The sequence below is a fragment of the Prorops nasuta genome, unplaced genomic scaffold, assembly GCF_024137725.1.
Source record: "Prorops nasuta isolate Cenicafe-Biocafe unplaced genomic scaffold, Cenicafe_Pnas_1.2 PNAS00011, whole genome shotgun sequence".
Taxonomy (NCBI): domain Eukaryota; kingdom Metazoa; phylum Arthropoda; class Insecta; order Hymenoptera; family Bethylidae; genus Prorops; species Prorops nasuta.
This window is the reverse complement of record NW_027116808.1, coordinates 3,693,452-3,718,791: the sequence shown is the minus strand read 5'-3', so window position 1 is coordinate 3,718,791 and position 25,340 is coordinate 3,693,452. Positions and strand designations below refer to the sequence as shown.

Here is a 25,340-nt window from a genome sequence, read left to right as displayed (position 1 = left end):
TAAATGTAGGTTTATTTTAATAGAAAATTGGCGACAAGAATTTGTCACCATAGTTTAGCAAAATGGAAATATTCAGTTATACCAATCCATAGGAATCGTAATCGTTATTACATTAATGAAATATTTATCCAGTAACGAAGAGTCCATAGTAATAATTTAGTAGAAATTTGTGTATAATGTAATGATAATAGTAACGACAACGTATATCTAGATATCATGTAAATACTTCTTGATTGCATTATTGATATGACGTCCCTAGCTCTTTAGACAATTGCTAAGTCTCAATAATTTCCCAAAGTTCATGTGAAAATAAATAACTATGTGCTAGTTGAAGTCTTATGATTGACGGAATAAACTTAAATAGTACGCAAAATTCGGGTGTTATATTGCTTCGATAGTGTATCAAAAATCCAATAAAAAAATATAGTTTAGTAAAAAAAAGAGAGGAGAATAGAATAGAATAGAGAGAGAGAGAGAGAGAGAGAGAGAGAGAGAGAGAGAGAGAGAGGGAAAGTGAGAGAGGAATAGTAGGTTAAATTTGAAAGAATAAAGGAAATCGAATGCTGTGCAAAATAACCCTAATTTTTGTACTATCGTACAGTTTGATCATATTTTGTGCTGTTATATTTCTCGTAAACGATTAGGAAATAAAGATGGCAAACCTCTCTCTTGTCCACCAAGAGTATCGATGTGATTGAAAGTTTATGATGCGTGTATACTATAAGATCTTGGTATAGCCACCTTTATCTCCCATCTTCTAAGATGGCGTATGAATATTTTGTCTGCTCCGTGTTGTTCCTTTTCTATGGATTGTTCGTCTCACAATAACACACTGTCACAATCTTAGACTATAAATTTTGTTACATATCCTATCCTAGCAAGGATTAAGAAAAGATGAAAATTCCTTAAACGATACGGATCGCCCTGATCAGAATTTCGGGTAAGAAAAATATTAGCTGAGAATTCAGTTTGGACAACCGAGGTCAGTTTTATCCTAATGACCGATTTTTTAAAGAGCAAACACACGAATAAAATCTTGCTTTTGATTAGCAACGTAATAAGTGTATGCAAGTGTATACATAAATGTCTGTGTATACATATAATAGATATATTTAAATATTATATATTTATATTTATAATTATCTGTGGAAGAACAAATTTGCGTATTGCGTAGATCGGAGAGAAGATTGAATCGTTTTATCGAAAATCTCTACCTCAGGATATGTCTCCTCTAAAGTAGCACGCGAATGTCAAAGGTCAATTGTAGTATGAAAATGAGGTGTAATATATCAAAAAGACGAATATATATAGTATATAGTCGGGCTTTTAGCGAGTTCCATTTTAGACAGGCGCTCGAATGACTTAAATAACAATTTGGCGTAACAATCGGATGTTAATTCATAGCGAAGCATCATCGCTACTCCTTAGGATTGCTGAACAACGGACATTGCAGTCTCCGCGATGACTCTGTCGTTTCTGCAAATACTCGAGGAGGTCGTGGTCTCCTCCGAGGGCGCAGATGCAACTGTCAACTGCCTTTGCTCCATGTGATCTAAAGTCTTCTCGATTGCTCTCAGCCTTTTCTCCAAGCTGGTCGTGCCAAGAATTCCAACCTGCAATTGGGGTCCAAGGGGTAAAATGGCCAGCAACCACCAAGTCCAGGAAGGACCATCTGGCAAATGGGGCCAATCTTCCTCCGTGTCGGGCATTCTTCCGAATACTCGTTGAATTTCTGATTGCTGGGATGCGGCCACCGTCTCCCACCATCTTTTCCCTTTCGTTCGAACCTGATAAAAGACAAAATTACCTTAAATGCCAATCCCAAAAGAATCGAACGTCACCTTGAGGAAAACTCTGTATAAAGACTATTTATATATACCTTCTCGTGAAGCTCCAAAAGATTCAACAAGTGCTCGTCCTGCACCACGGTATCCCTTATGAATTCAACTTGAGCCGTATCGTAACCATCCCTCTCGCCTCCTGACAACACCCTGAACCTTCTTCCTCCTACGGTGCTCAGGATGCTACAGCCATCCTTCAATAAAACTCTGTCCCTGATCTCCAACATCGTACCGTATTCCGCGTATCTAAAGATCAAACAATCTCATCAAGTACTTGCAAAATTGCAATAAATTCAGGGCATTTATTTCTTTGCAATGCGAAAATGACCTTTTGGTTCCAGTAGCTTCCCTATTGAGGCAAGCAGCAATGCCAAATTGCCTGACCCCACTCTCGACACAGCGCCTTACCATCAGCCTGTACCTCGGTTCATAAACAAAAAGGGGACAAGCAACGCAGGGGAAGGCCGTGGTGCAAACAAAAACTGCAATCTGCTCGCTGCCCAGAAGACCGAGCCCTTGAACCAATTCCAGACGATAACTCGCTGCCCTAGATGCATATTCAGCTGGCACCACAGTCTTCAAGGCCCTCTCGACGAAATCCGTCACAGTTTTCTGACTGCTGGCGAGGTACTGAAAACAAGAATCCATTGCTAAAAATCTGAAGAAGAATCTCCGCGAGTACGAGAGAACTAGTATAAAAATCATCTTGGCCCTTGAATTGTTTTTGGCAAAAGCGTAAGCTGTGCAAGGAATTCTTCATGTTCCACGTTTCTATTCGATTACTCGGGGTACTGTATAGGAACGATGGCATAATGAAGGGTTGGCAAGAGAACGACGAAGGGAGACCGCAAATGGCCACTCTACCTTTCCCAGTGCTCATTAACAACGGTCACACACTATATAGTCAATTGACGATGCTACAAACGCGGAAGTTTCAAAATGCAACCTCAACCACGAACAATGACGATTTCAATCTAGAGCCTCGTTAACAATCGCCAGTATTACGTCTCATTTGAAAATGAGTATTGCGCGAAGAAATTATTCTTCGCAAAATTCTTGATTAGCCTATAGCTGGCTAAATTGGCTTTGACGAATGGACGTTAACCAATGATGTATGATTACGAGCGATGAAAACTCACGTCTACGAGAGAAGTAACACAGAGTGGACATGCCGAGGAATAATCCAAACAGCGATCAAGGCACATCCAACAATACGTGTGCCCGCAAGGTGTAGTGACAGGTTTCCACAGCAAACGACAGCACAATATACAGTCTAGCTCTCCTGCATTTCCTCCTGACAATGGCGGCAAAAGATTCTCCGCCGGCCTCGACTCCATTCCTATCAACGTCGACAATAAAAACCACCTTAAATCCATTTCTAGAAAATCCTCGCAAAATTCACGTGCCAAACGTATATACTCACGTTTGAGCTTTTCCACTTCCTGATAAATTCTGTCCAAGGTAGATTGCAGCTTGGCATTATTCTGCGGAGCTGAGCTGGTCAGAAGTCTCCTGCTTATTGTCTGCAAATTCATTAGGGTGGAATTAGTAGCTATATATATATATATATATAAGGTTTGGGACGCACGGAACACAAATGGTATTTGTGGCGATGGATCGAAATGACAATTATGCTTACCTGTGTAAATTCTTCCTCACCACTGCTGTTATCCTCGCAGTCGGAGCTATTTAGGCAGGAGCGTCTGCTACGCTTGGGATTCATCAGTTGATGACGACTCCTCAGCCGGGACGCGACTTCCATTAAATTATAAGGCGAGCGAGAGGAAACTGCACACTGGCGACGAATACCGGGTGAAAGCACTTTGTGCAATATCTATAAAAATCATCGTTGCGTAAAATAACTCTGCGAACAATCTTTAACGATAGATGAGATTCTGCGTGTAAAAACGAGGATATGCCATACCCTTGCAAGTTCGTGTCGTACAGTCTGAGGATTCTTGTCGATGGCTACACTGATGCAGAGGGCAAACAGTGCCTCCTCGTGCCTACCCAGAGCAGACAGTGCGAGTCCTCTCCTGTAATGACCCTGAAAAAGAAGCGAATAATTAAAAACTCTGTCTCCATTGTAAACATCGAGTGGCCAGAATGCTTTGAAAAATCACCTTGCCCCAGTCTGGACGAAGTCTGATCGCATGATCCGAGTCCGTCAAGGCTGCCTGAGGCCTGTTCAGCATCAACAAAATCTGAGCTCTGTTGCTCAAATGCAAAGGACTGCTCGGTACTGAAAATGAGAAAAAAAATGAACTCGTTAGTCGAGCCAGAATTGAAACGGGACGATTTTAATTAGCAGCGTTTTTGGATCGGTATAGGACAATGGCACTATTTTCCTCTTAATGCCAGAGTACAAAGCACAATGGCACCGAAGCGTAAATTCTCAGGGTGTATGGCCCTGGACAATGATCTTAGAGTTACGCAAGAGATCATTGAATCCTCGCTTCCCCCTTTCCTGTCACTTCCCATGCCAGTTTCGAGTATAATGATCGATTACGCAATTAATTTTAGCCCAACGTATTATTTTCAGTCAGCATCCTATCGGGTTTTTAGTGATACGACCTTCGGGCATGCCAAATCTAATTTAGAACGATCTCCCATGCAACACCATTCGCCTACTGCATCAGCCAAGAGTACTGGAATTCGGCAAGAAAATTTACTGTCCAAAAATATGACCGTCCAATCGGGTTATAATTTTAGAGTCATTGATAATCGCTGCAGACTTTGTCGTTCGGAGAACCCGCGTCTCTCGATGGAACGGGACGTGAGTAGTGAAAAGCGCAGGAAAATGTGCGGATTGCAGCGGCATGGCACGATACGACAACACGGCACGCATCGGCGGGATTCGCGAAGCGTGAAGTGCGCTGCGATTCGGCGAAGCGACGACGATGGCATCGGCCGACGCACAGGCGGGATTGCATCCTGGCATTGTGAGCAATGTCATTGCCTCCGAGTCCCTTGTGTGCATGTGTGCTCTCTCGCTCGCTCGCACTTTCCGGCTCTTCAATTGCTCGACGCTCAACCACTCTGCTCCCCCTCCCCCCTCCCCCCACTTTATGCAATTATACAAATAAAAAATTATTCTTTCAGTGTATCAACCCAAGGATGATATGCATTACGTATGCTTAGCTATGGTAAGGGAGGGGGGAGGGTGGATGGTGTTTGTTCCAAGAACGGATTACCCTGTATACGATAGAACGGCTTCGTACAGGGTCGAATTACTACTGTGGCTCCGACTAATAAGACCCGAGGAGATTGGATAAAAAGTCCAGACACGCGTAATCATTAAGTCGCCATTAACGGTAAAGATAGACTTAAATATATATATATATATATAGACTGTCAGCTCCCGCAGTCGGAGTTCCTATAAAACTCGATTTACAACTGTGAATTCTCCGGTGGAACGAGAATCCAAAGGATGTTTCAGTATTTTGTCCCAAAAGCGATCGCAACTCGAGCGGACCAAAAGTTTCTGCAATATATTTGCAAGAGTCGTTCGCATTTCGAACGACCGATAGCAGAAACACAAAGGAGTTCATTGATTTAATACGATGCACGTGCTAGTGGTAGGTTTTTGCGATCGAATGCCAAGGCTTCGAAGCATCGATCTCCGGCACTCGGCAGAAATGACCTAATAATTGCTACGAGAACTCTCGCGAATTCAGCAGCACTCGTGTGTAAAAACAACGATCGATTCGAAAATCTTACACAGAGATAGGAATATTTCTGCGATAATAACGCGCATGTACAGCGTGTACTGCAATGATGATTCAAGCACTCGTATATACATATATATATATACAGGTATATAGCAGAGCGGGAGTATCCAGAGGAGCCAAACGCGATTTCTTGGAAAAAGTCGGAGGGAGCGAGCCAAGTGCAGGTTTTTACGACGAGCCTTGTGCCAGGCTGAATATACCAAAGCGCAGTAGCGCGATGACACGAACGATAAAGCTGGAAGCTACTTTCTTGCAAGCTCACGAGTATAACGAGTTTCCCTTGCCAATCGATGTTTACGCGGAATCGACGATAAAGAATAAACGCAGCAGCACTCCACGGCTCGTCGTTTCACGCGCGTAAAAGGAAAATTTTCTATATTTAACGATATTTTCCGATCGATGTTTGTTATTTTCTTCCACGATCTGTCTTTAACGATATATATATCGAATAGTTTTATCCGGATGCAAGCGAGATGGGTGCACGCGGCGAATACCGCGAGTTGCTGACCTTCGTTGATGAAGAGAAGAGCAGTTGGACGGTGGAGAGAGAGAGAGAGAGAGAGAGGCGAGAGGCGAGAGGAGAGTGGAGTTCGAGAACCGAGTTAACGGACTGGCGCGCGGCGAATCGTGGAGAAGCTCGAGACGCGGCAGGCGGAGAAGTACGTGGCCGGGTGACCGACCTTTACGTAACGCCTAGCTGTTTGTGCCGCCGCGCCACGCCGGGACGGTGACGTTCAGTGAGAACTCGGCAGCAACGACGCAGCTGCAGTTCCTGCAACGCATCACCGTCACCGTCGCCTAACCTCCTTGCATTTGCCTTTGCCTAGCTGCTCACTTGCTCTAGTACTGTACAATAGCTGATGCACACCAACACTATGTGGCGATTTGAACGAAAATCCTCAAAAATCTCCTCGAACCGAAAAATACGTTATATGGGAGAAAATTTGTATCTTGTATAGAGATGAGAGAGGATGAAGCAACATTGTGCATATTTCTTGTCAACAAAAATTCTCCCCCACGAGTGTTTATTTTATCTATTTTCTCTAGAGTTATATTGATACGTCACTGGAGATATATATAACTCGATTAACAAACGATTCAGTGATTTAACAAATTAGACGAGGGAAAAACGCGTAGCTAGCCTGTCGTAAAGACTGTACGACAAAAAGCAAACGATTTCCTTGTTTTTTGACGGAAAAAATATAGCCGAAGCCCTGATTTGACACGATAACTAATTACACCTCTTTACGATTTTATTTACTACCGACGTTTAAATATATAATCATCCTCGCAACTTTCAAGCTCCCGTCAACTCAATGATAGAATCGCAGTTGGTTGCTTTGAAAAAAAGATATTTTACAGCTCTATCTCGTTATTGGACCGTTAACTTGTAGCGTTAATAAAAGAAGATCGATGACTTTAGTGGCAACTGTTGGTAATCGTGTATATATATAATGGGACCCGAGAGAGAGAGAGAGAGAGAGAGAGAGAGAGAGAGAGAGAGAGAGAGAGATTGGAAATTGCCTACATATTGTCGAGTTATAAACAAGATTCCAATTACTGGTGCTCATTTTATATCTGTCTGCTATATGCTACGCGTCTGCCTCGAGTGTTTCATAAGCATCCAGAGGAGCTCGGTGTATTTTTACTGTGTTTTCCATTTAGCGTGACCATCGATTGTGTTTTTCGTGCAACAACGGGAAGTATCGGATTGTAGCAGCTCACGTACAAAGCTGTGATAGGAATCGCCGGCTATTTTTATGTTAATCCGATATAAAAATTCATCGAGCGTATTATACAGTCATTCGGAATCATTTATCGCGTTCGTCGCGTACTCTGGCATTGCGGCTCGAATGAATCACGCTTCCTCGATCCTCCCAATATCGTGCTTGTCCAATGATCTTCAACGTCGTAAACAAAGAGACTGCCAAGTTGTTGGTAAAACTCGACGATACACTTACTCGGTATACCGACACAGGTCGATCGATAAATAAGTCGCGTGTCTCGGAAGGAGAAGCGTCAAGATCAGCAACGTGCTGTTGACTCTATTTACTTTTTGCAATATTGCCAAATTGACTTTCGAAAGCTCCGCTTTGCGTCGAGTTGGAATAAAACTACGTTGAAACTCGATCGCGAGTACGCGTTAAAAGAGAAGAAGAAGAAACGAACGCGAGAGATGCGTCACTCGAGTGTAAGATTTTGCAGAATTTCAACGCTTGAAAAATATGGCAAAACGTGGACACACGAGGCAGCGGTACGATACTCTTACGCAACGTCTCGCAGCGCGAGCTGCAAAGATATCGCGCCGATCGTGCAGTTTAACGCGTGCACCAAACTCCAAGCAAGTTGCACGGGGATCGTGGCGTCGTTAAACGCGACTCGACGACGAATAGCAACGATAACGCGATGCTCCCGAGGATCCTGAAATTTATAGCCATGCATATATATAGGTGTCTTTCTTCGATTCGCCCGGAGACCGCAACTTCCGGCAAGATCTTTGTTCGCCAGTTTCTTTCTTTCTTGCGCGCTGGCCTATCGAGTTGCATAAGCGAACATTATGCATGCGCCCAGATAAATCTTAATCGAGGCATTTTGCATGTGGTTAACGGCACTCTGTCGCAACTATTTCTGCTCGCTTAAAGTACTTCTGAGGGTTCGGTAATCGTGATTCCCCGTTACATCCTGCTCCCGCTGGAAGATGGCGTTGCGCCTCGTGTGACTTTCTCCCCTCGGCTACCGAGCACCGAGCAGCGACTCCGCGAGGCAGGTGATACGAGGCTGCCTCGTGGCTTTGCACGCACCTTTGCGAATATATAATATACTATATATATATAAATATATAGAGAGCGCGCGCGCCAGAGAGAAGCAAGGTGCTTTTCACGGTCAAGTACCCCCCAGCCGACGTAGCTTCCGTTCGATCGAGTTTCCTCGCTCTGTCTCTGACCTACTCTACACCGGAGCCTCGCCGTTGGTTCTCGGCTTCGGCGTCCTCGACGTCATTTTTTACACATAAGAAAATACACACGCTGCCATACGCCGGTTGTATCACTACGCGAGCCTAAAAAAAAAAAAAAAAACGAAAAAGAGTGGAGAAGCAGAGGAGTTTCCGGAAGTGCGATCCGACGCTATAATCGAACGTTGTCACAGTGGACTGCGATCGAGATAAACGTCGACGCGTGAAATTGATGGATTCCCCGAGTTCGGATCCGGGCAGGGCTGAATCGCGGGCGACAGAAGGCGAGCTACGTTTATGCGCCACGGTCGTCCTTATATAACGCTTTTTATTACGTAATTGACAGAAACTACGGGCAGCTCGTAGCGCGCTTGCGTGAATCGGCGAAAGTGTCGCAGAATGGCTAAAAAGCATCGAAATTGGGTTGTTGGATCGCTCGATTTGCGAGGAGCCGATAGTTTCACGCTTATCTCGTATACATAGCGTGGTTGGGATGGTACGGATTCGAGGGAGGATTCCTCCAAGGTCCCGCGTCGAGGGACATCGGTGGGTTTTGATTTTAGCCTTTGGTTTCGGCTGATCCGACCAGCAGCCTCCTGTTAGATAATGTAACAACGATGCGCTCCGAGGTAGCTACCGCCTCGGCTGGGCTCTCGTGTCAACGTAACCATTTATATAAATCTATCGTTACGTAATTGGTCGGGCGATCGGACCAGATAGACTCGGCTCCCGTACGTCGCAGAGTCCTACAGCGATGCTACCACCACGTGCTTCACCATAGACTCTCGGCAATTAAGCTCTCTCATTGTTGAATCATCCAATGGTGTATCCTTTACTCCCTTATATCGACGAAACGTCGCGTAACGCTATCGACGTACTCTATGGTCAGTGATAAAGTTAATTATAATCGACTCCCACCGTAAATAGTCACGTAATCGAAATTAACTCAGTCTGTTATTCTAAATTAATAATTGCGTAATTGGCCAGCCTCCTGAAATTACCTCTTCGACCGACGAGTTCTCTCTCTCTCTCTCTCTCTCTCTCTCTCTTTCTCTCTGTGTTTGATCAACTGGCGCGGTTCATTGTTGAAGTATTGATTCTGGCCCCTGGAATTCGTAGGATTTATCCTGGCCTCTTATGTAACGAGAAAAATATGATCGAGAAGCCGGTGTACGTATACGTATAGCGTACACGCGCGGATAAATCGAACGCGTAAGAGTAGCGATATTGTCAACATATTTTCTTTGACCGGAGGTATAAACATGACTGGTTGTATTTGTATCGCGCACGATCGTGTTGATCGCTGATCGTGTCAATGGTTAATAATTGGTATATATATATATATAGGTATATAACGTAGTTAATCGATTCGTGTCGTGGATTTTTTGGAATTGTGTAAAACCAAACGACTATGTATATATATATAGCTATAAGAAAATTCTTATTATTCCTTGATAAATATGCGATTGCGCAGAGAAATTTCTTCTTTTCAGAAGAAAATTCAACGAGAGGGAGAGAGAGAGAGAGAGAGTTATGCATGGCAGGGAGTGCGCGATTGACCAAAAATAAATTCACATCGCCCCTCTCGACTCCCCATGGTCCGTGGTGTAGCTATAGGAGAACGGAAGATGGCGCGTTGCCAAGAAAGCACAAAGTTTACATAACAGAGAGTTTGACAGTACGAGGAGCACGTGACCACGGCCGGTCTCTATCTTATCTGGGCAAATATTCTCCCCTCCCCCTTCACCTCTCCTCCGACTCTGCACACGGTTGCCTTTCTTATATTATTTCTCCTTATGCAATTGCTCCGATTCGACCGACAGATACTCGATACTTTGCCATATCTGATCATCCCTGACAATCTCAGCCTCGTATTCCTCCTATAAAACCAATTCCTTAATTCTTCTTCCTTACCACTTTGACCCACGAATTTACCAAGCTACGTATTCGAGTTATATCCAATCGTTGCGCAATCCTCCTGATAAAGCGTTCATTTTTATTTCGGCACGCGTTACGTTCTTCGCTGAAGATAAAGGATACTGTCGCGTGTGATACGAGACCGAAGTGGGGTCGTACACGTGCTACAAACAGGCCAGTCTAGAATTCGCTGTTTGCTCCCTGAGTTATACAACCTATACTATCTTGCATTAGACTATCGTCTTGGTGTATAGTCGAGGCTATACATATATGTATATACCAAACGCGTTAAGCACAAAGAGAAAACCTATTATATAACTCAGATAAGGCCTCGATGAGTAAATCGTGAGATGTAAAAACTATTATTAATATATTTGTCTTGACCAGCTGTACGTGATATTAATATACAATGGTAACGAGTTTACAATTTATTCAGTCCTTCTGGATCGAATAATCAATTACAATGTTCCCTAGTATTTTGATATAGTTGTATATACGTGGACCTGAGGTCCTCATCCCGGAGAGATCTCGTGTAAAGATGATAAAGAGGCTGGGGCACGAATTATTTTGAGGAAATATGGACATAGGTTTTTCGAGGTGTGTGCTGATCTTGCTGTTGTTATGCAACAACTGCGATGAATAAAGGAGACCTATATTACAGTGTGTATCGAGGGATCGAGGATTTCGTTGGTCTACGCGATATACACACATATATATATAGGTAACGTAATAGGAAGGAAAAATCATAACACGCCTTGTGTCAAATAAAATATCGATCGCTCACTCGAGCGATTACGTAAAACACGTGGCTCGTATCCAATTGGGTGTTTCAATAAAGGTCCCCGCGAGTATCGACGAAAATTAATCCACGCCGAAAGGAGCGTATCGTGCATGAGGAAATAATTGTAAGATTGGTCATAGGATATGTTGCAAGTTAACGTCCAAGTTTCTCGTTGCACAATGTTGCACCAGCTCTGGGTATATCGCCAAAAAGCAACAATCTATACATATATATATATATATATATAAAACTACATAACGTTACATTCTATTTGGCCGCTTTATGCGTATAGAAACTCGCTAAAACCGCTAAATCGAGTTCATCGCTGAGAAAAATGCAAGGAACGGGAGATAAAACGAGATAGCTGTGGGCTATCGCAATCTAGTTCACGCGGAAAGGTGGGCAACGTTGCGCACGGGGACCAAGTCTACCCGTTTACACCGAAATCTCCTCGGAAGTAGGTTAGGCTCGGCGAGAACGTAAAGGCGCGTAACCAGAGCGACGATTAGAGAAAAAAAAAACTTAATGGTCTTGAGAGTCGTGGTTCTTGCAAGACCCGTTATGGCCCGCCAAATACGGTTGGTAGAGAGAAAAAGCAGCTACCGACCAATTGGCAAATGTATCGTCCTAGTTTTCCAAACGCGTTTTCCCATCGGTGCAGCATGCAATGTACAAGTATTCATAGACAGCCGTGAGTCTCGATTTTTCGGATTGCCGATTAGGCGCTCCGTTCGAGAGAGAGAGAGAGAGAGAGAGAGAGAGAGAGACCTTCCGGTGGATCAAAAAGAACGCGTGAATCACGATCATCAACGTACGCAATATCCAAGAACCGCCGCGACGAATGAGTAAGACCGAATAACGCATATCGGTGGTCGCTCGCAGGAATTACGTAATTGCTCGGGTCGCGGCGCGAAAGAGTGGGCGCCACGCGCCACACACGCTCGGGACACATTTAATTTTGGATCGATCCACGGAATTTCCGCCAGAAATTTCCCCTTCCGCCTTTCGCGGCGTCGATCCCTCCTCGAGAATCGCAACACAACGGGTAATCCCCGGCCGGCGAGGCGCCTCGACGTTTTTCCGACGAAACCGCAGCGAGTCAGCGGCGAATTGCGTTTTCGGTCTTAACACGCGAGATTTCGAGGCGGCGCAGCGCCCTCGCCTTGACACATATCGTCCAAGCGGCAGATTAATTTCGAGCGGAATAATTACATAACGAAAACGTGCCCGTCGATTTGTAATACATAGCGAGGAGTAGCCGGAGCGTAACGGCCCAATAGCGAAATTTCTCGCCTTTGGAAACCGTCGACGAGGCGAAATAAGCTGTTGGCTAATTTTTTTAGAATCGATGGACGATCGGTGGTGGAGTTTTTCTGCGGGTTCCGAAGGATCGAGGAACCGAATATATATTGGATCGAGGGCGCGACCCACTTTCCACGGAATCTCGGCGTATTCAAACTCTTCGGCTCGAGCACCCACGTAATTTTCATTTATCACCCAGCCTCGACTCTCTTTCTTAATAACGTATTATATATATATATATATATATATATATAGAGTTTGGGGCCAGGATGGAAATTACAAGGGAGAAAAGTATCACGCTCGACCTTGACACGTTAGAGCCAGGCCAGTCCCTTATAGCACGCGTTGGCGAAGCAACCCAACGCTGCGAGAATTCGCCCTCGATTCTTTGCACTCTTTGGAATTCGTGAGAGGACTTTATCGGCCAGCCAGTCCTGTGGGAGACGCTTTATCCACCGACGGATATCTCGGCTTTGGCAGTGATCCATTTACGTACGACGAACTCGAGAGAAAGGAGTGCCTAAAAACATTCCTGACGAGTGATGCTCCGCGTGCGAAGCATTCCTAAGAAAAATCCTGACTAATGGAATTTTCATCACGCGCTATTTTCCTCCCACGAATTCCACCGCTCGTTTTAATCGTTGCTGCATCGACAATTTCTCCAGAGTGTCGCGTTTGTTGCGCGAGCAAGTGTGTGTACGAGAGGAGGGAGTTTCGATTGGCTGGTGCGCATATATATATGTATATATAGGGATACAGTTGGAGTAAGCTGTGGTGTCCCAGTCGATTTAATTATAGTCAGCTTTGGCGAAACGAGAGAGTGGACGATTCTAGAGAATATTGCACGAGTGGTTGGTTGATTGTTCCAAACGAGAGACAAGAGCGAGTCGTAGGTGGTCGAACCTTAACTCGCATCCTGCTTCCTACCGATCGCTGCATTTGCTCCAAATAATCAATCTTGGAGCCATATAGAAATTTGTCAAGATTTAATTGGTCAGGTTTTTCTCGCAGTTGAGAAATTTACCAACGACCTTCCAGTTTTTGCCCTGGGGGCCACATTTGGTAAGACCGAAAGTTGGAGAGAGATAAGTAGACTCGGTCGTTGGTCGTCCAAGACCAGGTGGCTGGCGCAGGTGCAATTTGTAAAACCCACGAAGCTGCAGATGTCCCGGGCGTACCACAAAAATCGCCTTTTCCCCTCGACCAAGGCGAAACATCTCTCATTTTCTGCCTCGAAGGCCTTGTACAACCGATTTCACACGTACCAAGCGAAAATACAACAACGTACTATTGGACACTGTACACAGGCAATTATCGGAGTTATTTCTCGCTCCGAATATCGCTCTTTTTCGCACCAACCTCGCAACGATAAGCTTCTATCTGTGGTTTTCGCTCTGTAAATAAATAATTACGTCGGGTCAATTGGAAGTTTCCCTAAATATAATAAGTTGTATTATCGATTCGAGTCCTCGGGGTTGGTCGAGTGAAAATGTAATCAAGGAATACTCGATTGTCGTCTACATATATATATATATATATATATACACACACACAGGAATATACCAGGCATAAGAGAGCGAGAGAGATAAAATTGTTTCGATCACGCCTTTATCACGTGAGAGGAAGAGAGAAGGAGAGGAGAGATTAATTCTCATGGGAAGCGAAGAATCGGAAATTGAAGCTATCGAGAGGCTATCAACTCGGCTGGACGCGATTAGCAGGAACAATGACGCACCGCACACGTGCGAGATATCACGTAACCTGGACCATACGTGCACGGCGTCCGAGCAATTCGCACGGGACGATAAGTTCCGAGAAGGAAGAAAATAATTCGCTCGACTATGCCCAAGCCCCAAGATCGTGCGTTGTTCCAAACGAATTTCCAATGACATTCTTTGTCCGGTAGGTTCGAAACGGCCTCCTCTCTCGATTCGAGGCTACGCTGCTCCGTTATATAAGACTCGACCGAGCAGGCTGACCGTGAACTTAAAGCCGCCATGGTGCCAGCCGAACGCAGCCGCACGTCCTTTTTTCAAAGCTGCTCTCTGCTCGACTCGTTCGTTCGCTGCACTCGACCCGATCCGCTCGAGGGCGCAGAAACTACACAGCGGAGAATGCTCTCGATGGCCTCCAACCAAAATAACTCGGACTCGCTCAAACGAGCTCTCCGAAATATTAAAAATTACACTGCCAAGGTCTTCCTACAAAGGATACACTTCGGCATCACTTGGAACTCTGATCCAACGAATTTTCTCGTCGCTCCTGTGTGATGTAGGAAAAGTCTACAATATTCACGCTGTGTACATTATGGAATCATATACGAATCCAGACTGGACGTTGTCAACAACGACGTTGCATTATCGATCGACGTCTGTCGAGTGTGAATTGACAGAGCGGGACGATAAAACAGCATGTCCGGATGAGCGTGGGTGGATCTATCGTGCGGGCAACGTATAAATAATAAGTTTTATCGAATGATGTACCGAGATAGGGAAGGGCGCAAGAGGGGGTCGCTAGAAAAACGACAATTAATTAAATACGCGAACGATAAGATAATTACTGTATATATACATGTAATATGTACGTTTGCAGTCCGATCGAGCGTCGATCTGTCCGTGGAACGCGGCTGCAGCACGAATAACAACGAGATTATGTAAATCTCGCGTTGAATTTTTAGACGCCGATGCTCGAGCGACTAATTCGCGATATCAGCGGAGAAGCTTGGGGGAAACAATGTATCGAATGTTAATAAAATTATGTATAGTTTAATTGGCGATAAACGCACTGTTGGTCTTCTATAATATATATATAGTATATACCATATCGGTGCAGTGAGTCATCGATGTATCGATGATACGCGCATCGTTAACGAGGCAGATCTTAGGTAAATTTCGAAGCATCGGCCACTCGAATTCTTCAGCGATGATGCGTTCGGGGTGGGGAAAGAAGTCTGTAAATGCGCCGGTTGTCTGGGAATCCGGACGAGGGCCTGTTGAACGCGTCAATGAGATCGTCAACGAGAGTCACCAAGTCGGAATGATTAGAGCTGTATAGCCATGTGTGTGGAGCCTAGCTCGAGAAAGAGCGAGGAGACGTCTAGTCGTAACATAGTGGAAGAAAGAAAGAAGGAAAACGGGCAGCATTGTGCCATCTCGGCTCTCGCGAGCGAGGCGTCGGCGTAAATATACAAACTCCGAGAGACAACAAAGGGAGAGGGAGAGGAGACGCAAGATTATTCGCCTTCGACGCGAGTCATTTCGGAGATTAGCATCGACGTTGAGGAAGGTTCGTGAAAATTAATCGTGCCTCGCGACTGTCGGAAGCCTTGGCAGCAGTTAGGTAAACAATATTCGTGTGTATATAACTGGGAACAGTCGTACCCGGAAGATAACATTATCGACGAAGGTGGCGAACGGTCGAAATGAAGAGATCGATCGTTGATGATTATTGATGATTTGTACCGTGCGAATTGAGGAGGGAAATGTTCTTTGTTTTGCAGTAGGTATATATATATATATGTATATATATTTGTAAGAGTGGCGTGAGGACTAGGGGCCGGGGAAGCTGCGATTCGCAGATTCGCTTACCTAAATGGACGGCGAGGTTGTACCTCTCGAGTGCTTGGCCGAGGCGACCCTCTTTCACGAGGAGGTCACCCTCGTGCCTCGCCCTGCTGGCTTCAGCCTCCCTGGGCCACCACTTTTCCACGAGCCTCTGCACCAACACGTTAGTTTCACCGACAGACGCGATTTTCTGGCCACACACGCGACAGTTTTTCGCTGGCTCCACGCAGTTCCTGCAGAAGGTATGGCCACATCCGGTGGTCACTGGTTGGCAGAGAGTGCCCTCGCAGACGGGGCAGGAGAAGGAAGCCTCGGGTTTCCTCCTGAGGATCGAATTGGTGGTCGCCCCAGCCATCTCGTCGAGGAGCGCACCCGACAGGTGTTTGAGTCTCTCCGCGGGCAGCGAAGCCACCGAGAGACACCTCGAGTAGAGGCCCGCGGACTCCCTGATCCTGCCGCACTTGGCCAGGGAGTCCCCGTAGCCGAGCAACAGCTCGAAACTCGGCGACTGTTGCTTCAGGCACCGCTCGTACATTTCCACGGCCAGCCTGTAATTTCGCGAGGCGAACGCCTCTTTTGCCAATTCCGTCATCTCTCTCCCTCGCTGCACTACCACACACACATGCACACGCGCACCTACTTTTTCCTTCTCCAACCGCCGATGCGACTACTACGTGCGCGAGTAAATCACCGAGTGGTCCGCACGGTAGAAGCCGCTCGATGCCGATACCGAGATGCTGAAGATACTGCGCATCTTTAGCACCCTCTGAGGAGCGTCGGAGGAATACACGAAGAACACTCTTTGTTCCGTTTATCGATCAACGCGTTAAACGCGTAAACTGTGTACTCGAACGCGAGATCCAGCGAAGAGAGCTGCTCTCGAGGCTGCGAGGACGCTGCAGCACGGCGCACGCTTTGACAGGTTCAGCCGGCGTCACGCTTTTGTCAGATTGCAGCACGGGCACTCGACGTTCGTGTCGAGCGACGGTGCACCGACGACTGGCGTGGCGTTGGTTGGCGTCTCTCAGCTGTCACCGTTCGCTCTCTGTCATAGTAGTATAGCTCCGCCGCTCGTCGTGCTCCGTGCACAGTACAACTCGCTCCGAGTGGTGGTGGTGGAGGAGCTGCCTGCTGTGCCAGTGGTGCCGGCTCCTTCAGCGACGGCGCCACGCTCGCCAGCGCCGCCACGCGGCCCAACCGCCAAGCTCCCACTCGTCCGTGCTGCTGCCGCTGGCCTGGCCTTTCCCCTGCATCTACGCGATCCGCCTGCTTTCCTCCTGCTTTCAATGAAACTACGCGAATCTCCACTCATTCATTCGACGACGCACGACAGTCGAGACTCTGTTACAATGGCCACGATAAACAATGAATTTCTTATTACGATCGTCGTCACAGGTCGATCCTCCCAAATCCATTCCCCGACCAGACTATTTACATATACTTTCTCGATAATCCCTCACGAACGCTCTCGAGCTTTGACACTTGTTGGCAGAGAAATTCTTTTTCCATCGCGGAGCGAGAGACCGGATCAATTATTTGGAACTGAGCATGAGCAGTGACAGCTTGGTGCTCGGGGGGAGAGCCAATGACACCCCGTGCGTGAAATGCGTGATCGTGCTCTTGTACGGACGCAGTCGCACTCGAGGAAACGTCAGTGCGCAGTCTCGCGAGAAAGCACATTGAGAGATGAAGCAGCGAGATGTAAACGACTCGGTCGATCGATCGGTAGCAGGGTTAAGCTCGTCGTGATTCCTATTTTTTCCTGGAATTAAAAGACGAGGAAGAAGCAATTTTCTGGAAGTCTCGAAACGAGCTAAGAATACCTCTATGGACCACCAGCTGCTTATAGATCGTTCAAGCTCGTGCTCGTGATTGATCAAACTATTTTTCTATTTGTATCGACGAAGAAGCTGCGTCGAAGACAGCTACACTCGCTGTGGGATTTATCGCGTCACTCTCGAGAGGGTTTATGATCGATCTCTCGAGGCTGCCATAGGGAATGTATAGGTTATGTTCGTAGAGGAGTGGCTGTGGGGCCAGGTGGCTGAAAAACGGCGCGAGGTGCTGAAATTCGACGTACTTACTTAGTATCCGCCTGCATATACACGCATTTATCTGTTGACTTACGTAAGGTATTTGTGCAGTAAAAAGAGTCACCTTTGCCAATCGCAAAACAAATTGTTAATCATCGAAATACGGCGTATCTCGTCGTTACGTAAATGCCTTACGCACGGGAGCCAACGGCTCTCTCGGTGAATACGCCTACTGTTTTCGGTCGTGTTCCAGCCTCTTACCCCTGGATCATCCTCCATATGGAGAAGACGATTCGCAGACGTGGCGATTCCACGAATCCTCGCGATTATGTCACGTCTTCGATTCTCGCTACTCGCGGCGCGACGACGCGGTGGAAAACTCAATTGGCCCGTATACGTGCGCCGCCCGAGAATATCCTACATGTAGATACGTGCATGCATGCACATATATACACGCGCGAAACTTTATTTACCGATTCTGAAATGGCGAAAATAAGCGTTGGTCGATTCTCCAGGCGCGGCGGTCCGACGGAATACTGGTTCACCTCAGCTTTATCGCCCATACCCCGTTCGTTCCGCAATTGCTCGGTAAATCTTGCGCTTATTAGAGCGTTAAGCGATGAAGGCACCGATACAACGAGATGCTGGAGCCTCTAAACTTAAATTTCTGCACAAAGCTTGTCCGCGCGCGAGGAAAATGAAACGTTCGCTCCATCCGGTGCTTTATATTTCGTCTCGGACGCTTTGGCTTACTTCGAGGATGCACGAAACTGTTGTGTACAGTCAACGTCACGGGGAGCTATATTTACAAATTTTAATGTAACTTTCCAACAGCGAGGAGCGAAGGATACGCGAGTTTCTCCTCGAGCTGACATTTTAAATGAAATCTTGACGAATCATGAAAAATTGTACTTGGTTCGCTCGGTTGGATGAATGGAACAGGTATAGTCGTCCAGCATCATCGCGTCACGTAACCAGAGCTCTTAAGTGAAAAATAGTTATCAATTTAACGTTTGCTTCCCCGGAATGACGCCGCTGACGATGAGCGATATCGGAGCAGAGCGGTCTCGCGTTGACAAATCCAACACGATGACTCTTTTCACCGGTATCGACCAATGACAATCAGAGTGCGAGTAATTTCATAAACCGTGTAATCGCGTATGGGTGACGATTGCGCGGAAAAAGCCTCATCGAGACTCGCGAATCGTGAGCATCGCATAAAACACCGGGACTAAAAATAAAGCTCGGTAAACACACTGGGAAGCTTTATGTAATGAATGAGCGTGAATTGGCGCGCGAATTGGTGGGGATACCTCGACGCTCTGCGTTGATATAACGCGCACGACGCACAGTGGTCTGGCGTGGCTCTATTTGCGTCGATAAAGCCCGATCGATTAAATATGACTAAATCATCCCCCCTCCGTTCACCATAACGATTTTCCCGTCACACGGAGGCCAAATGGACTTTCCATCGTCGACCCTTTAAAATAATCCGCGCTCTTGTAAAACAGCCTCTGGACCATGTCCAAACGGCGGATTCGGTTCTATAAGTGGTCGAGGAATTTTATATAGGTCGTTCATACGGCGAAATACTCGAAAGCCTCCCGAGATAAGACCGAGTGCCGCAATAATCGATCGCGTTTACGCCATGTTCTATCTGTTATACCAGTGTGTAATGTATACAAGAGAGAAGTGTAAAGGACATCGGGAATATATATATATATATATATAGGTATAGCGCCTATGTATCCTTCCACGTTACATAAACCACCGGTGATTCTCTCGGCTCGGTACCAGTGGACCACCACTGGAGGATGATGGTCTTCCAAGCGTCTCGATCGAGAGTAAATAGCCGGGGTTTATAAAGTTACACGGGGGACGTGTAAAATCGGTAGAGGTTAAGCACGTGCTGCAGCGTGGATCTGCGTTTCGCGGCTCGACCAACCACGTGCTGCCAGAAGCTGCTGCATGACGTAGATCGGTCCCGTCCCGGCTCTCTTTACATAACGTGGCGCGCGACAATATCGCACACGCACGTGAACCACCGAGGCCCGCTCAACCGTCTAGCTTCGCGTCACACACGCGGCTACATAACCTATTCGGCGCTGGCTCCTCCGTGTCAGGGAATCAGAGCGCGCTTTATGTAATCGGAGATTGTGTTAAATGACCCCCCCCCCCCCCCCCCTCCTTTCGTCACTGCTCATCCGAACGATCACTGACACGACTCTGCGTGACCAGCGAGACGGAAGACTCTGGAAAAATTTGGTGAACCGATATTTTCGCTGAAGAAGTAATTCTTTCTTCTTCAGGATCGAGGTGGTACCTGATTGGTACGTGGTCGAGCGATCGGTTTCCTCGAGTCGAGTGCCCGTGGCTCGCGCCTTTGGGCTACCACTCGCGTGAGCCGCGTGCAACAATCGGATCTTCGCAAGGGCCTTGCGTCATTGCTCGCGAAACAACGGAACAGCCTCCCGAGTGTATCGCACCTGCGAGCCTCGCGTTGAAAGTCCGCGGTGATGCGCGCGGGAATTGCTGCGTGTCAATTTATCAACGCCCCCCGTTGATCCGTGTCAGTGTTATATATATATATATATATATATATATATACATGTATATATAGAGAGACGAAGCTGATCGACCAGCGCTGAACGAATCCCTGCAATAATTGAGAGATCCTTGGAGTCCTCGCGGTGATTACGCAAATGCTTTTAGGTGCTGCGTGGATGCTGATGATCTTTGGCGGATTGCCTTGGAGAACGGCGCGATTTTAGAACCCGATGACACGGAGCCAGCCTTTTTCGTCCGGAATATGTAATTGGCCGGCATTTGGCTAATTGGTTACGTAATAAATGTGTGGCCGTAAGAGCCTAGCGCCCTGCGAGACTCTGTCAACATCTTCCCCTCCGCGGACAAATTTTTGTCTATCGACCTTCCGCGCTATCGCGATTCGGGCCCCGCGCTCTGCTCGATTGGTCGATCGGTAGGAGGGTGGTGGTGGGGGGAGACGGATGCCGTTTACGTGCACACGGACGGGACACGGCGCGAACCGTAAGAAATAAGCCCCCGAGCGCTTGCACAACGCGTAGGTGCCTGTACCTACTTTCGTAATAATGCAATTACGAAAATGGCGTGATTACGCCTTCTTGAGCAAGCGTATCTTCGTAGCCCACGATTGCAGACCATCTCCTGCGGAAACTCGGGTTTTTCTTCTTTTAACGACCTACCGACACCTTCGTCAAATTATTACCGGTTTTTCCTTCGATACATATTTACGCACCCACTGCATTGTTGACTCGGCATGCTAATGAGTTACGTAACGAACGATACGAAATTGTTGCTATAATTTGTTGGCGTACGTATGGAGAACGCGTGTTAAACGGGCACACGTGCAAAGCCGGACGAATTGTTGAAATCTTGATGGAGGAAAAATCTTAATGGCGTAGAGCTTCGTTCCTCCGATTCAATTAGTGATGCAACTGGCGAACGGATTAAGCGGCCTGCAAAATGTGCCGTCGTGCTCCAGAAATACAATGTGGTATTCTCTGCTGTCGTGTGTAGTCCACTGTACGTGCTGTCTTAAGGATCTTATATAACATATATATATATATATATAGCAGTATACATATATACAACGCAAATTGTTAATGCTAAACGTATTAATTCCGCGGCTGGAAATAAATTTCAGCACGGTTTCTCGATATTCCGCCACTTCTTTGGTGCGCGGAGGGGGGAGCCGGTAGGTGACTGTATGAGATAAGTGTGCGAAAGTAATAGCTCGGAGGTGCTACGAAACGCAAGCATTCAATGCGACTATGTTTGATTATGTGAAGTTAGGCGCGCGTTACGTAACTCCTCCGATTACGTGAAAAGTCTGACGGCCACGTGCTTCGCCGAATTTTATTCGTCCATGCGTCCAATACACCGATCCTCCTCTCAACTCGCACGCCAACGGTGTGTGTATACCCTTTGTACGATCGAGTTCTCCACGAGGGACTCCCTTGAATCCCTTGCAACCGTCCCGCGATCTTCGTTCAGCGCGAACTTAAATTTAATGCGACGCGTGAATTTAAGTGTCGTCAAGGTTGAATAAACTTTGAATAACATTGAATACTCGAAGATATTATATAAGACTCGTGTGTCTACGAACGTCGAGTTTTAAACGTTTGCAGGATCTCGATTGTTGCAGGGTTTTATTTTTTTTTAGACACCATATCCCCCCCCCTTAAGCCTTTTATACCATCAGGCGTGGAAAGAGACCCGCCGATTGCGAGAGAACGGATGCTCGGATCGCTTTACGATGTAACCGGAGTTCGGGAAGTCGTAATCCAGAAGGTCGTTCTATAAATAAAACACCATGATCCCCCTAAAATCTTACCTGAAAAAATGTCCCTCCGAGAAATTGGGTTGAAAAGACTTTTTTAACGCGCGATAAAATTAGTCGGATAAATGGGGCGAAATGTGTGCGCGTGGTTAATATTCGTTGGGTTTTTTTTGCTACTGTAAAAACGCCTCTCGTGTACATATATATATATATATATTGTTGATAGTAAATCCGTCCGTGAAGAATGGATGAGCATAAAAAGATCGCCCGCAGAGAGATAAACGTGAGCGGACAGCTTTATCAGCGGATAATTTTACGTTACGTTAACGAGTTACCAAACTCGTTGTGATTCGCAGAGATCGTTCAATATAGGGTAGACGAGTATATACTATATATATATATACAGTATTGGTATAATAGAGAACGTTTGGTAGGTGCGCAGTTGCATTTCGTTCCGATTCACAGAGCGGGGATTTCTTGACCGATTTTCTGCGAAATTACGAAAACGTCCAGCATCCGAGCAATGTAGAAAGGAGGGGGGGGGGGGGGGAGGGGAGGCTGAAGTTGTGTATCATTGGCAAACAGTTGGGCTAAATTGGATCGAATTACGTAAGTCGCGAGATTAAAGAACCCATGACAAATCCGTGCGTGGACGTTTCTCGAGGTCCAATTAAACGTTTCGCAAGGTAGAGCGAATCTCATCCTCCGGTAAACGTGGCGAAAAAGCGGGAAATAATGGAGAAAAAACGTCTAATATTTTGCCCCGTGGCGAATGCACGGATTTGATCGATTTATACAAATGTTCTGGATGCACTTTCTTTTTTCCCTCCGCGCAGAGAGGTTACCTCATCATATTCTTGCCTCCGTTTGTAATTTTCTTGCGCATTACGTGTTTGCTGCATTCCATGTGCCGATCTCCCGAATGTAAAATGTCGTAACTAGTCTTTCACCAGAAGGGGAATTAATTTAGCCGGGAGCCATACGACTCTATATATATATATACTATACCAATTATTACGCCAATTATTGCAACTCAGTTTCTATCGTTAAATTCATTATCGCCGGAATCGCCGCTCCTCCTAACTATACATATATATATCTTTCCTGCAAAGTTTCGCGTTGGAGCCGGTGCCCTCGCAACGCGTGAAACCAATCGATGAGTCGTGACGCACGATGAAATAACCAAATCATCCAATTGAGTCGTCAAAGAAACACATGGATTCGACCGAGTCAACCAGTGGCAATCAATTATTACGCGGGATGCTGGACGGAGTTTTATTCAAATGCAAACCTTTATATATATATATATATATATATATATATATATGCATAAATATTTTAAGGGAGATTTTAAAAATGCTTTTTGGTCAAGGACGAGTGTTCCAGTGAGAAAAGGAAAAAAAGGTAGGGCTCGGTAGGGCAGTTTTTTTTCTATGTATAGCGACCAGCGTTCGCTGGCGAACAAAGGGACTCCGGCAGGAGAAAGAGTGGACGGAGAGGCAGACGAGGAAAAAAATAGCCGGACGCATCCTGCGTGCATAGTGCGTAAAAACGGTCCGATTGGTGGACGACGTTGACCTTGTCTGGGTATTCACCTCGAATCGACTCCTCTCCCACGTATACCTTCGAGTTTCGCGCGGTTCGCCAGGACTTTGAGCCTACCAACCTCTCGCATCCACTCTCCGGACTTATGTAACTCGAAACGGGTCACGGCCATCCGAAATATACTCGCCTTTCTCTCACCCACCCCGACCTTCGCCTGTCTGCAATGCAGATTCGTTATATATTTAAGCTCAAATTCTTGCCCCGCAATTATATTTCAACATCCAGCAGAGAACACACGGTATAATCCTCTCGACCTAGGCCTAATCTGTCTAATCCACTTATTTATACACTCTTCCCCCAAGAGTCTCTCCAAATTTACACCACCGCGACGTTTCCCGTGGGAATTATCGTCTCGAGGAACCGAGTACTATATTTTTCATAAACTTAGCTATATATTGTTGAGATGCGCGAGGAGTTTCATCCCGACACTCGTCGCTTTTATCTCCCTCGCGGCTTTGCTTGTTTACCCGGAATACGGCCGCTCGAGAGATCAAGGAGACTCCGCGCTGCCCAATGTAAACTAATTCCAATCGCTTCTTTGTTTCTCTGGCAGCGACCGAAGCGAGAGTATTATTGTTCCCGCGCTCGGAGAGACAAAGGAGGCGTTAGAAAAATATTTGCTGGGAGAGGGAAAAATCTTGTTGGCTTCTTTGAAACTTTAGCGCCTTGTTTTTAAAGTTGTGTGGCACGGTGCGAGAGAGGTAGGGGGGGGGGGGAGGGTCTCTTTTGGTACAAGGAAAATAAACAAGAGAAACTTGTCGATTAGCGATAGATCGGTTGCTTTGAGAATTTTCTGACTTTTCGTGCGCCCTGGTCGTATTTCATAACTGACAGTGGTGAAGGTACGTAACCTTTCAAGCGCATTTCTATTGTACACCGTTGAATGACGAAATCATCGCGTATTATGCCGTGTGGGGTTAACCGCGGTATCTGCCGCGAGGCGAGAGCCGGCTCTCCCAATAATTCTCACAAAATCCGGTGGAATGTACCGTTTGATTCGCACCTCTCTCTCTCTCTCTCTCTCTATTTATTGCACCGAGCCCGCGACTTCTCCCAACGCTACTCGCGCACCAATCTTATATTCGCGCCTTTCATAGTCCAAGAATTAATCCAGCGAGCAGTTGGTACGTGACCTCATTTGCCTAACGAACCTACACGATTAAACAACGTTCCGTATGAAAACCACTGTGCAAGCTCGCAGCCAGCACTTATTAACTCGATTCTTTGTCGACATTCCTCACTGGCCAATACGGTGGAAACGCGAGATACGCAAATGCAATCGCGTTAACGTGC

The 25,340-nt window shown here is 46.3% G+C and overlaps 1 protein-coding gene across 1 annotated transcript; it reads right to left on the bottom strand.

Annotated features, from left to right (window-relative positions):
• Nucleotides 1–478: 478 nt before the first annotated feature.
• Nucleotides 479–17,774, bottom strand: LOC136777560 (LON peptidase N-terminal domain and RING finger protein 3). The gene is made up of 9 exons (XM_066733966.1): nt 16,113–17,774; nt 3,965–4,083; nt 3,766–3,888; nt 3,481–3,675; nt 3,265–3,364; nt 2,981–3,180; nt 2,170–2,471; nt 1,880–2,087; nt 479–1,787 (listed from the first exon to the last, which is right to left on the bottom strand). Exons 1-9 carry the CDS (start codon nt 16,678–16,680, stop codon nt 1,425–1,427), a joined length of 2,178 nt encoding a protein of 725 aa, XP_066590063.1. The 5' UTR covers nt 16,681–17,774; the 3' UTR covers nt 479–1,424.
• Nucleotides 17,775–25,340: the final 7,566 nt, after the last annotated feature.